At 35.9% G+C, this 14,661-nt stretch overlaps 1 protein-coding gene across 3 annotated transcripts in view; it reads right to left on the reverse strand.

Moving 5' to 3' along the window:
- Positions 1-2,032: 2,032 nt before the first annotated feature.
- LOC142341756 (acid phosphatase type 7-like) overlaps positions 2,033-14,661 on the reverse strand; it is a 324,947-nt gene continuing 312,318 nt past the window's right edge. For all 3 annotated transcript variants that reach the window (XM_075392947.1, XM_075392949.1, XM_075392948.1), the window contains one exon: positions 2,033-2,813. In XM_075392947.1, coding sequence (XP_075249062.1) covers positions 2,400-2,813 — 414 coding nt within the window. In that variant the 3' untranslated portion in view covers positions 2,033-2,399. The remainder of the gene's footprint in view (positions 2,814-14,661) is intronic.

Genomic DNA, 14,661 nt, shown 5'->3' on the forward strand with positions numbered 1-14,661 from the left:
TCCAATTAGGGTTTATCATGGTTTATTTTTGACCTGTTTTATATCAGATTTCTCACTGAAATCCTAATGAAAAGTCACTAAGTTCCTCAGTTTTGTATGGTTTCAACCGCTCTTAACACTTTGGTAGTAAAAAGCTGGTAGTTTGAATTATTTATCTCTCAACGTAACGTGTCTTTCTAGAGGCGCAATGCTGCTGATAAATTTTTGTTTACTTTTTGGGTTTCAAAAAAGTCTTCAGTAAACGAACATCTTCGTGATGCCTAAAAAACTCTGTTTTTCTCATTGAGCTCACAATTGTCCAATGTACCATCAGTTGAATTTCAGTTTAAGTCGGATTTTGGATAATATCTATTTATATCTGTGGACTTCAGAAATTTCAGACGCTTATATTTTCAACATTTGTTGAAATGTGTCTAATTTCTTCTAAACAACCCTTATGTTCTTCGAAATAATTTGGTTGAGATTTTTAAGTGCTACATCTTATTGGCGAAAATAATTCTTTCCACGGTAGGATTACAAAGTTCTAGGTTGATTTACTTTTGACTGGCTTATATTTCATGAAACCAATTTGATTTTTCCTGCAAAAATTTTGCGACTAAAGCTTTTTTTGCATTCTTTTTTCCTGTCTACGTTAATAATGAGCTGCCAAATAATTCCTTAAATGACAACCAATTGCCTAAAAGCATTTTTTTTTGTTTTGCGTTTCTTGGACTTTTTGGTTACCTAAAACCACTATTTAATCCCTCCAAACGTGCAATGCACAGGGTCAAAAAAGTCAGTTGTTCGTAACGATTGCGTTTCTAGGAATTCAATTTTAGGGTTTGGGGACGTACATTGGACCAAAACTACAATTGTTTTTGTAAAGTGTTTTGTTGTGTATTTATGCTGCAATAAGACTGGGTTCACTGCATCCAATATCCTCTGTACTTGTAACAACTTAACGAATTTGCAAAGACTATTTTGCTTTTGTTTGCTCGATAATTTTACACAAGATTTTTACCCAAAGGCTGCTCCATTTCACTCCAACTCCACTCTCTGTCCCTCGTTGGTTTCGGTTTACCAATTTTAAATACAATGAAGATTAGATCTAAAATTTAGGAAACTAATTGACAACTTAACATCAAAGTTTCATTTAAAAAATTCAAGGCCTCAGAGTTCTAAAGTGATGGTATCACGCAATTCTGGAACTCACTATATGCCCGGCGAACACACACACACACACACACACACACACACACACACGCACACACACATATATATATATATATATATATATATATATATATGTATATATATTTCTATGTATATTTGTATTTATGTCTGTACGTATGTATATGCCATGAAGTTAATTATAATTAGCCATGAATTTTAATTGCTATGATCTCAAGGCCGGATAAACTGTTTTCGAGGTTGCGATCTCCTTCTGAAAGTCAGTTCGATTTCCTGGCCCAACACTTTCAACCTCCACGCGGTTTTTGATAAACGCTGTCATTTGGCAGCGATCTCAGCAAAGTACGTTCACTTCACTTTTAATTCATCGGCAACCTGCTGTGGTAGTATCTAGCAATATGCTGCTTGTTTTAAACTGTTTAATACCCTAGTGATCGCTGAATTGAAAAACTTGCAAGCAACTTGGAAGCAATCTTGCAGGTGAATGCATACGCATAGTTTCATTTGGTTTTCAGTTAGTTTTAGCTACTAAAAATACACAATTAAATTTTCCAGAATTCAAAAACTTGCAAGATTCTTGCAAGATTTTGAATCCGGGCTAAAAAAATTTTTTAATGAATTCGGTTTTGTAATTTGTTCAATAAACAATAATTTGCTTCAAAGATGTTTTCTAAAACATTTGTACCCTGATTTATTTTTTGCCTTGATTGATATCTTGTAAGATTCTTGCAAGAATCTTGCAAGTTTTAAATTCACTCATCACTAGGGTATCCATCGGCAGAACACAGCAACATCTATTCGAGAAGCAATAACTAAGCAATCTAACTTAGATTTGATTCAGACAAATTTATGTTAGAAAGGGTGAATGTTAAATAATTGAATTTGTCTTGCTGTGTATACAGGAAGAATTCGTATTTTAAATAATGAAATTTACAAAATCATACAAGACTCACTGACTGGACTGGCTGGAAGTGTATGCTGTCCAGTCTTGTAAGATTTTGTAACTTTCGTGAATTCATGAGTGAATAATTGAGTGAAAGTTTATAGATATACTACAGCTAATATAAAAAGTCTAAAAAGTTGTATAGTCTAAAAAGTGACATGATCAGAGCTCTGAAACAGTACTGATCTTACTGAGTAAGCTCTTGAAATTTCACTGAGTATTTACAATTTCATTAAATCAGTACTGATTAATACTTGATATTCAGTCCGTTACTCGTTCGTTTTTATCAAGACACTGGATAAAAACTCGGATAGTCTTGGCTCTTTTTCAACACAAAACTGTCAATATAACCTCCAAAATCAATCGAGTACTGGCTAATTTCGATAGCCAGTCGATCTAGCACCTTCAGATACGCAAACCCATACTCATTTTTCCTGAAATACGACCATTCGGGTTCAGGGTAGCTCAGTGGGGGGTGAATTTCTCTGTTTCCTGCCGAGCCTGAAATCACGTGAACAGGGTACGTTGGGTCTTGGTATAATTTTGGGTTGTCAACTCGTTCCCAAGTGTAGTTGTAGATGGGATACATGCGTTCATAGTTGTGTTTGTGGCCATATAGCTGGATATCAACACCATTTTGGTAGAATAGATCTTCCAGCTTGTAGAACTTGTTCTGGTATCCTGTTCTGATTGGATTGTCCTTTTAAATAAAATGTATTCTATGTAAAGCACCGAAGCTGTCTCTTTTCCCCGTGAACAAAATCATTGCCTGACAAAGTTTGCTCGTCCACTGTCATAAAGCAAATTTGAAGGGCAATGATCAAAATAGTTTAGTATACGCCAAATATATTAGTGCTTATCAAAAAGTAATAGGAATATCTATTACTTTTTGATAAGTACGAATATATTTGGTATACACTAAACAACTATCTTGTTCATTGCCATTAAGATGTTCTTTTTGACAGTGGACGAGCAAACTTTGTCAGTTCATGAATTCATCACCAATTACGAAGGCCCTCTAGATGAAACATGAAAGAGGTGGGGAGGTACAATAAAAAGGATCATAGTGTTCATAATATTGTAGTGCAACGGTATATATATTGCTGAACTCGATCGCATATACAGTTTTAGACGGCCAGCAAAAGCGTTCCAAAACAAATATTGGCACAATTTTACGAGCTGTTGCGAATTATTTTCTAAATTTTTTGAATTTTTTGGAATGTATGCAAAACGGGTAAAAAGCAGGGCTCTTAAATTGTTATGGACCGGGTGATGATTTCAAAAGTACCAATCGCTTGGAATTTTTTCGATGCTGAGAAAATGAATGGCAGCGGATTGTTTGAGTAATTTGAAATAAACGTGTAGATAAAGAACAATTATAGCAAAAACAGTCGTTCTTTTATATTGTATTAATTTCGTTTTCTCTATTTTGATCCTCAAGGGAGCTCGGATGTAGGGACAGACAATCAGGGCCGTTGATGGCATAGTCAGTTCTTCCCTTGATGACAAGGTATTCAGTAACTCATCCTCTACGTCTATGTCTATTGTCACATCCTGAAACTGTCAAAGTACGGTCGCAGAGGTCAAGCTCACATTTGTTTTGCCACTGTCTAGTTACAACAATACTAAAAAAAGTGATGATTAACTGGCGCACTATGGACGTTCGGCGTAGATATAAGATCAAAATACAGTCGAATGACAGAACAAGGATCGAGCCCCAGCGTATCCCTAGTTTCAAGATCATTAATCGTTTTCCAGCAAAGATCGGTAGTCGGACTGAAGTCATTGGAAAACTTGGGAAAATAATCAACAATAATACAAAGACAAAACCTGGAAAAAAGGAGGTGCACCTATATTTTGAAATCTGGGCAGAGAAAAAAAACAAACATAGGAAATAGCAAACGAAAAAACAGCAAATTATTAGCCGGCAGCGCGGTTGTGAACGGAAGGGGGGGGGTGAACTGGAAGAACTCTGTACCAACAACTACGGTTCGAGTCCAACTCTCTTCAACTCTTGCTATTTGATTTATGCTCTATCTCGACTAATGCGTCAGTTACCTACAGCTAGCTCAAAAAGATTTACTTCACGTGTTACAGCAGAGCAAAAATGCGCAACGGTGAAATACGCGAAAACGAAATTGAAAAGTTGAATCGACACCAGTTAGAAGACGCGAAGTATTAACTTGCGAACGTTTTCCTACATTTTATATTTCTGACACATGCGTCTCCTAAATTATCAGACATGTTAAAAGTTTATGGCCAACCGCTCGCTTAGTCAATTTGGGGCCAGATACAACCCACTTTTATTCCATTTCACTCCTTTGTCTCCTTCTGTTCAGCCAGCTGCTCGCTTAGCAAATTCGGGGCTGAACAGATTACCCAAGCCTTCCTCCCTTAACTTTCATCCATTTTATTCTTTTTTACTCAACACTCCACTGATTTATTTAAGCAACAGAAAAGTCTAATATTATAGTTTTGTGCTGCGCGCGGTTTGGTTTCAGTGATTTACGGTTTAGGTCAGCGTAGCACTTTTTATCACGTCATTACTTCTTTTAATTGAAGTTGAAAACACATTTGTCTTAGATCACAATCCTATTATCTTCAATTTAAACGAAATCTTTTTCTTTTTCAATAACAACAACGAAATTCTTCGTCTTTAAAGTGATGAGATTATACGACTTGATTTGAACCAGAAGACATATTCTATTTGGATGAACTCTAAGAAAAGTTACAGTGAAGTGAAGCACAATGGTTTGGTCCAGTGCGCTAACCGATCAGCAGATGCGCAGAAGGTGGTTCGAGCCCCACCAAAGAACATCGATTCTTTCTTTTTTTATTTTAACTTGCAAATTTATTTTATTTTATTTTATTTTCTCTCTGTTTAGTATAGATCAGTTATTATAAGAGATTACTCACCTGAAGCAATTGAAACTCGTCCCTCATACTCTACGAGGCTAGCCAAGAGGTCAAACGACCAATTCAAGTACAATGTCGATATCAGCCAGTAGAAGTCCTTCACGGCACTTGAAATGGCTGAGTCCACCTGACGCTGAAGAAATGTTTTAATACAGTGATTTCCAAAACTCAATTTTAACAAGAACTCAAACTCCTTCTTAATGTATATAAACTTTAGTCTAGTTACAGTCTAGTGTTTTTGCCACAATAAGGGCATTGCATGTTTCAAATAATTCAGAATAGATTTTTTTAGTTGGCTTAGATGATTAGTCTGGAAGAATTAGTTGAACTTTGTTTCGCCAAACAAGTGTTTATATAAAAAACAAATTGTCAATTTGTTCAAAACACTACTCCCAAGCAATCATATTAATTTCCAGTCACATATTTTTAGCTCTGATGTGGTAGGGATTTTTGTTCGCTTGATATTAATTACAACACTAGAGCTAAACGAATATTAATTACGCGACCTTAACCAAGTGCTAGAATAAGTCTCACTAAATGCTCACAATGTTCTTTGCTCATTTCCAAACCTATGTGTTATTTGCTAGAAATGAAATTGATTAGATATAAAGATTAATCAATAAATAGATAGAAAGGATAGAGCACAATTGGGTGTAAATCTTACTTGAAAAAATGACGGGGTATCTAATCGTAATCAAGAAACTAAATCCATCTTACTGCTGGATGTGAATATTACTCTAAGTTTGTTTTGCTACAAAATCGGCAGACTTACAATCGCTGCTGTTATTCCCGCTTAGCGGAGGTGTAGAGATTTCGCTTTTAGAGGAGAGAGAGGAAGAGAGAGAGAGAGAGAGAGAGAGAAAGAGAGAGAGAGAGAGAGTTTCAGTTGAAACTGAAGCGGCTTAAGTCGCGCTGGTTGAGTTGAGATACTGATTTCCTTCAACATCAAGCTCTAGGCTCGTGCGTGGTTAAACTTGAGTCAACGCGACTCAAAAATCACAAGACTTATGACTAGCTCAGAATTAATTCTTAGGTCATTCGTGGAACCGATTATTATTCGACTTTAGTCATATATTTGTTTCAGACTTGCTGCGGTGAAGAGCGGCCTGGATAGCTTCAGTATCCATCACATAATACGCGTATCAATAGCGGCAGTGAATCAGCCGCCATGGCCTATAGTGTATTAAATATTACACAGCAGTATTTGGCCATGAAAAATGTGTTTTTCACTCAACGCATTTCACGCAGCATAGTTCTCTCTTAGTATTCCGTCAGTTTATACTAAGTCTAAAGTGTCCACAAAGTCAACGGTTAAATAATTATAAACGTCCTGTAGTGTAGGTAATTGCGGTGGCAATTATCCAATTAGCAATACAACAGCTCTCCCCGCTTTAAAGAAGAAATAAATTGTGCTCTATCGTACAAAGTTTACATTGAGATTATTAAAGAAACAATAATAGTTTTTACAAAAAGTTGCAGATTAAAAAGCAACATACTAAGATAAAATAACTTTAAAAGTTTACAACTTTGGCTTACTGATGAGGATAAACAGGTAGACAATGTTAAGCAAAGTTTCAGTATACATTTTGCACGACAAGGCAAGAAATGCAAAATCGCGTACAAAAAGTACTAGTTATGAAGAGGTTAAATAGTGGATTTTGACAAGTGACAGGAAACTTTCAAAGCTAAAACTTATGAAGTACAGAATTGAGAATGTTCAAGTTGTGCTGTTAATTTACTGAGGGCCTTTTTGTGTTCATCTCTTAGTTTCTTTAATTCCTCAGCCATCAGCTTGTTAGCCTCAATCAGAGTTTTACATTTGTATAAGAGATCTGAATGTTGCTGGTCTCTGATTTTAACCGTCTGATAAAAAACTAGCAATTTCTTCGGCAGCTGCTCTTTCTCGCCCTGTTGTTTGAGCCGAGATTTCCAGTTTGCTCATTTTGGACTGTAAGTCCATCAGAGCATTCTCTGACTCCCCAAACTTTTTCGGATTTAAGACAGCAAGGTCGTTTCCACAGCTAGGTTCCTTCTCAGTGTTACTATTTTCGGGTTTTGGGAAAGCTGTGAGATGCTCAAAGAAGAAACTTGAGCGAACTTTCAGCATCTTGTTCTCAATTTCGTATGTTCATTCGCTGACGTTTCGAGCTCTAGGCCTCCATTGGTTCAATGATTGAACTAGGGAAAATTTTGTTTGGATTGGCAACACTTCAGTTGGTACTACAATTTTTTCGTTTGTTGTCAAATTCTGAATTACGGCAGTGTCATCAATTCGCAACTGGTTGTTTTTAGGTCTTAGTGAATAGTCCAGTGAAGTGATGAACTATGGGTTTTCTTTCAGGGGAAAAATCTCTCTTTTGAACTGCATTTCGAGGCGTCTGGGTTTTAGCGGGAAAATGTTGCCTTTTGATAGAACATCATTGAGGAGCTGTTTTGCGACAGAAATAGACGTGTTTGTCTTTGAAGGCTGCTGTTGATGTTGTTGGGGCTGTTGGCGCTGTTGTTGTTTGTGTTGTGGCTGATGTTGTCTCAATTTGTTGTTGTTGTTGTTGTTGTTGATGTTATTGTTGTTGTTGTTGTTGTTGTTGTTGTTGTTGTTGTTGTTGTTGTTGTTGTTGTTGCTGTTGTTGTTGTTATTATTGCCACGTCGACGACGGTAGACCGCCCTAGGTTTCTTTGTTAGTGATGGAAGATCTGCCATCCAGTTGGTCACGGGGTCATACTGCTTTGTGGGCAGCTGGATGTCTTCTAATTGACTTTTGGTCATCTTATGTGATCATAATCATATAAAAACATTTAAGATGAAACATTAACTTTTTCAAGCGAAAACCATCGTACGGTTTATCGTACCGACAAGTTCATGATCTTTGAGTACAGGGATACAATCACACATTATGTGCAGAATCAATTTTGCGAAGCTCCCACCGGGGTAGAAAGAAAGAAAAGAAAAATTCGAAGGAATGGAAATTTGGAAAACGATATTACGATCGTTTTAAAATCGGAATATCCTATCAATCAAAAAAATTTTTTATTTGTTTAGGAGTTTTAGATCAGATTGTGTCAGAGTTAACTGACTAAAATCGGGTTTCGGATCTCGTGGCTCCCCTCCGTGCAACGACCCGCGCAGCTGGAAATTTTTTGTGTTGCGGGATATACCTGTTTGTGCTGAAGGTCGTTAGAGGAGGAGAAGGAGGAGGACTTCTATGGGGAGGCCAACAGAAAGGGTGATGATAAAGGAGAGAAAAATCAGGATTGGTACATAAATAGGGTGCATCTTTCAATAACTCTCCGACCAAACGTCGTCGGGGTTAATCTTTTTCAAGCAAATGGGGCACTAGGTCTTATCTTGGCCACAAGGATTGCACACAAAATGTTCAAGGTTCTGGTGACATTTTATGTGAGGGTGAGTGGAGGAGGTGACACACTTCTTCAATTAGTTACAGCAAAATTATCGGTAATAAAAACTAAGGGATATTGTATAAACATGGCGGAGGCAACTGGGGCAATTTGGTTGGGAGGAGTGGAGGAAAAGTTTAGTTCTACAATCGGGGCAAATTAAATGGGGGGTTGGTCTCCTTTGGAAGGGTGCAGTTTTTTCCAACGGGAAATAACCTTTAAAAAAATGGGACATTCATCACGGTATTCAACAACGGGGGGCGTGATGAAATCTGTAGGGGAAAAACTATTCTAGATGATAAACAATTTCCCACTTTAAAAATCGCGGGTAGGATAAATCGTTTCGTTGTCGATGTTGGCTGGGGGGTTATTTGATTTCAACTTAATTTCAACTTAAGGGATTTTTCAATTTTCAAAAAGAAATTTTAGTGGGGTGATAGAGGATTAAGTGTTTTAATTAAATATTCTTGGGTGTCGATATTTATATAATAAATTTCTAGGGAAGGGAAGGTGTAATTATTAGTTTCTGCGAAGCAACGTTTAATGTCAGTTTTTCTAACCCGATGCTGGTTTAAATGGAATATCAATTTATATTAATTTATTGTTTTCTTTGCAGATATTTCGGGCACATTTGGCGTGATCTTCGAGGAGATAAAATAAATAGTTCCAATAACCAAAAGTGGGGCCTATTGAGAGGGTTGATTGTTCTTGGGAGTCGACTTTCTTCAGGTGTACTAAAATGAAAGCTTGGAGGGAAAGTTCTCTTTCGAAGGTTTTTTCGAAACTACAAATTTCAACTAATTCTCTATTTAATAAGAAAAACATGATCAAAATAACGTAAAAGGTTACTTAATTGTTAGTTCGGCGTTAGAATAAAAAGATATGAACAGGGCAATTTCAAGTATTTGGGGTGGCTAATTTTCAATTTTATATAGTGGTTTAAAATGCTGTCGGGTTGGCGAATATAAATTATAAAAGAATTATTGGTGGTAGATAATCCAAGGATAATATACACAGTATTATTCAATTTAAGGGTAAGGGATCTGTTCTGTACATTAATCATCACCAATTGGATATATCAATTGGGATTTGATCCAAATTCTGTTCTGAAAACATCATAATAATGTTCCAATAAGGTGAAAAAGCTGGTATGGTGATAGAACCTTCGTCCCAAGAGTCAACAAAATCAAATATTATTTCTAAAGTGGGGGTTATTTGATAGGGGAAGTGAACTGTGAAGGATCGGTTGATTTTTTAAGGTCTTACAAAACTGCCTTGGTAATAAAATTACATTCCAAAACGTTATTCTCGTTTTCGTGGGGATCGAAGTGTTTGCAATGTACAGTGAATACGTTTAGTTCTCTGAAATGTTTGAGAAATAAGGCAAAATTAGATAAAATGTATGAAAAAGCAAAAAAAAATCAGATCCCGTAGGGATTTTTGAAGGTCGAGGTGCATCTTTTTATAAAAGGAAGTGGATGTTGCTCATAAATTGAGCAGACCATATTCACAATCAAGTAAAAATTCTATACGAGTATAAAATTTTTCGTGGTCTGAATAATTTAATATGTTTAATGAGTCAGAAAATTTAGGTGCGCGAAATTTCAAGTGCACTAAGTTTTCATAAGCAGGTATAAAAGAGTAACATATGTGTCCAAAAAATTCGTGCAATTTTATAAATAAACCTTTATGGCACTCAGAGACGAAAGGATCATCAAACTTTGCATCTCAGATCATAATGCTGAAACAATTAGCTTATACTAATAGGAGTGTATTATTTGAGATTAATCAGGTATAAAAAACAAATTGGATGACTGAATTATGGGGGAGCAACTGCATTTACTTCTTGCTCATTAGGAACTTTAGGATAAATAGGCGTAAACTCTAGCACAGGTGCTGGTGCTTCAGGGACAGTCAGTGGTGACAATTCTATTTGAATGTTGTCATGATATATGTTATCATCTGCTGTATGCTTGAGATATCGACTTCTGTTTGGTTCATTGTTTGTATTGTTTTCAGAGTTTTCATCATCTTTAGGTGTTTGATAAATTGATGTTACAATAGAGAGTAGAAACAAATTGTACGAGGCTCCTAGTAATGTTTTCGGAAAACCAATAGTGTTTTTCGACAGTTTTTGTATCTCGAAAGCTCTTAGAATAAAAATGACAACATCGATCAAAAACTTGATTAACATAAAACATGCAAACCAAAATTCCGGCTCTTTCTACTTAATAGCCTATTTCTCCAAAAGTACTTTTAAACTGATCAAGGAAAAAAGATGGTGACCACAATGAATCTAAATATAATTGATTATTGAGACCTGCGGCGCGATAGATATCGCGTTGACTATTGCCTATGTGTGCGTTTTGAAGCAATGTTCGAGAAATCTTTTTCAAAATTGAATGAGAAGCAGATTTGTGCACAATTGTTCTGCAGAAATCTTTCAACTGGTTTACAGTGTAAATACCTGCACGACGAGAATCATAATCTGGGATTTTTTGAATATAACCAATTTGTTGTGGAGCAAAAACAGCGGGCGGTTTGAAAGGAATTGGCGCCGTCATCAACTGATACCAAGAATTATCATTATCTAAATCAAGTTGAAACAAAACTTTGAAAGTATCTGTATAGTCTATTTCATTAGCAAATGGAAATGTTTGGCTTGTAATAGGATTAACAAACATAGTTGTTCCGTCATAAAAGATCGGAATACGGTCGTAACAGCGATCAAGCACTTTAAGCGGTGAAATTTTCTTTGGACACGGATATAGGAAACCTATAACACCTTCTTTTTCTAAGAACACTGAACTATTTCCGGTTAACAAGTATCCGGCCAATCTATTGTTTTCGTACGACAATGCATTAATCATTTGGATTTGAGTGCGTCTGAGCTCGCACATATTTTGTTAAATAAAGAAGTCAGACTGTTTCAAATCACTATAGACTTTATACGTCATGAAATTAATTTTCATATGCATATGAGCATCATAATCGATAGTGTCTTCTCCAGCATTTTCAAAAATTTGTCTACGATTTCCAAAGTGTTGGTTACCGACTAGCTGGTTTTTAGGTGTCTCGTAAAAACCGTTCACTCTTGTTTTGTTGTCGGTGCCAATCTGCATTTTGTAATAATTAACATTATTTTCGAAATTACGGTTTTTCCCGTATTCCTATCAAACCCGCCGGTAAAGTAAACAAATATATCATCAAAGTTTGTAATAAAAAAGGACTAGGCTTTCCACAAAAACAAATTCGTTCATTTTTTATCCTCAGTTTTATTTCTCCCGTGTGGTCTATTTTCATGTTGTTTTGCAAACAATAAATGTCATTCTGCATGTCGCGCGTGCTTATGATGTAGTATTGTGTTGGATCTGGTTCGTTTGCGAATTTTATCATTTTCTACTTGTGTGAAAAGTTTTGTAACAATGCGGTTTTGTGGCACTTCCCATGACTAAGCGAAGGGGTCTAGAGATGCTGTTTAACAGCCTCCTTCTTTTAGTTCGCATGGAAGTTTCAATTCTAACGGGGTAAAAACTGATTTGGTTTCCTGATCAACTTCAAGTTCAACTCTTTGCATTTGTGTTTCGAAGGAAAAAAGTTTTACTTCTCCTGAAGAAGAGCAATCTGTGTTATCTTCCAAGTGATCGTCCTCGTTCAGACCACCGTGTATGTATTGGTGTTTTAAAGTTCGTTCGAAATGTCTAATTTATAAGTCCTATCGTACTCTGTTATTGAAATTTTTCCTGTTTTGTTAGCAGTTCTGCAGCTCTCTGGCGTTACTTTTACGTCATTTGTAAGGGAAACTTGGTCATATGCTAAAGAGGAGTGCGATAAAAAACCACAGTGCCAATTAAAAGCTTGTGATTTTACTCGCCACATTACTGCCTCTAGTTTTGTTCTGTATGATCTTTGATACAGTGTCATCGTTGCAGGTGCAAATTTAATATTTTCAGGTTTAATTTTGCATTGGGCTACTTGTTTTAAAGCATACATTTTGCTTTCTTTGATTTCTGAACAGCCATAATGAACAACTTCTAATATAGGGGAAATGTCATCCAACTCGTTCCTAACTGAGGGTCTACAAAAAGATACAATAATAAAGACAAACAAAATTGTTAAAAATTTATAAAAAGAAGTCATTATTTTTCATAATAACTAATTTGTTAGTGATTGACTGGGTCTTTGGTTTTTTGGAGTGTCGGAAAGCTAAGAATAAATCTAGAAGAAGTAAGAGAAAAGGTCTCGGCAATTAATTTTCCGATGATTTGAACCTTTAAAGTAAAGATATAAGGTAAGATTTAAAAAATCCCTCTTGATAGCGAGTAGTAAGTTCTTTCAGTCGTCACAAAATTCGACGATCTTTTCGAGATGAACGTTGGTCATTCGAAGGAGTTGGGTTTGCTTCGGGTGACTCTACACGGGGTTGGGTTTTAACAGGGCTGACTCTAATGTCAGGGGGATCTGCAAAACGAATACGTGTTTCGTGGTATTGGGTAGAACTTCTGGTTCTACTACGACTACGATTATCAGGTGTTTGTGTGTTGTCTACAAAAGTAGTTGAAAAACCTTCCTAATGGAAATCCTGAGTCTGGTTTTGTTATTGTCGTATTGTTATCTTCAAGTGTTTACTAATGTTGATTTTCATTTTGTAAATTGCTTGAATTACTTCTAAAATTGTGTACTGGAAAAATTTCAGTTGCAGTGAAAGGTTGTTGAAATGAAAATTTATCCACTGGCTTATTAAGTTTGTCAACGTGTTGTTTCATTAAACTTTTGTAGAATGTTTGAAAGTTTTCATTCCTTACACCATAATCTAAAACTAATTCCGAAATTACGTTTTCAGTAGGGAAGTACTCAATAAGGTCATTTCTATGGGCAGCCTTTCTGACGTTTATTTCTGAAACAAATTCTATTTCGTAATTTACGTTTGTCAATTTTTTGTTACTTCGTACGGTTCTGTTCTCAGTTCATGTAGTTTTTTTGGGATTTTCCGTCTTAGAACGACTGATTTTTCATTGGGACCAGTTGTCCTACGTCTAAAGGCTTTCCTAGTTTATTTTTGTTCCTGTTTTGATGCGCTTTTGAGTTAACTTGAAATCCTCTATTGTATGCAGTTTTGTAAATTTGTTTGAATTGATTTTCACGAGCAAGCAATGAACTACTTAATTTTGGCTTTAGTAGTCTGTCTATCTGATCGTTCTTGCTATTTTGTTCTGAATGTTTGTGGAGTGGTAAATCTTGCAAAATTCTGAATTACAGGTTAAGTCGGAAGACCTTAATAATCCTAATTTTAGAGACAGAAGGATTTGAGGTTTTTGACCAAAAACGATCTCATAGGGTGTTAATCCTATGCTAGTGATTGCTGTTGTGTTTTGAGCAAACGCAAATTTTGGTGCTGAGTTACTCCAATTACGATTGGTTGGTTCAAAAAATATTCAAAAGTGCGTGCCAAGGTGCTTGTTTTGGATCTCAAAATTTTGGTTGGTCCAAGGAGAATATGCTGTTCTAGGCGCATGCGTAATTCCAAGTTCATGAGTCCAACTTGTGAAATTTTCGTTCATGAAAGCTGATCCCTTATCATACATAAGTTTTTCTGGGATTCAAAGGTAAGAAAAACTTTCTCAAGTGCTGATATTGTTTCAGCTGCTGATATTGATGGAACTGGGTAGGTAAACTTGAATGTAATGGGAAAATGAATCATTTACTACTAAGCAATGTTTATTTCCATTTGAAGGGGGATTTATTGGACCTTTGTGATCACTATGTACCGTGTGGAAGGGGAAAGGTACAGTCTCGGTCCATTTTTCAAGTGGTGCTTCGTTTAGGTTTTTGCGTTTTTGTTTATTTTTCGACAGTCTACTCTATTTGCTGTTAGGTGAGAAACCCATTTGTATAAACCTGGCCGATAGAAAAAGCATTTTATGCATGACAATGTTTTATCTCTTACCTTGTGTCCAGAAAGTGAATCTTGATGAACTAACTCAAAAATTTTTGAGTAGAGGGATAATGGTGCGCACATTTTGATGTTTTGAATATTTGGATCTTCAGTTGGTTGTTTAATAAATAAAATGTTTCCCATTAGGCAAAGATTTTCAAAATTATTCAAGTATGATTTCATCGCTTTTGATTGTCAAAATTGACGTTTTTCTCATCTTTGTTTCCTGATTCAAAAAGTCTGACAGTTTGGATAACTGGGTCTTTAAATTGTTCCTGGCTGATTGCTGTTATGTTCAAGT

The sequence above is a fragment of the Convolutriloba macropyga genome, chromosome 6 (genome assembly GCF_964194025.1).
Source record: "Convolutriloba macropyga chromosome 6, txConMacr16.3, whole genome shotgun sequence".
NCBI lineage: Eukaryota > Metazoa > Xenacoelomorpha > Acoela > Convolutidae > Convolutriloba > Convolutriloba macropyga.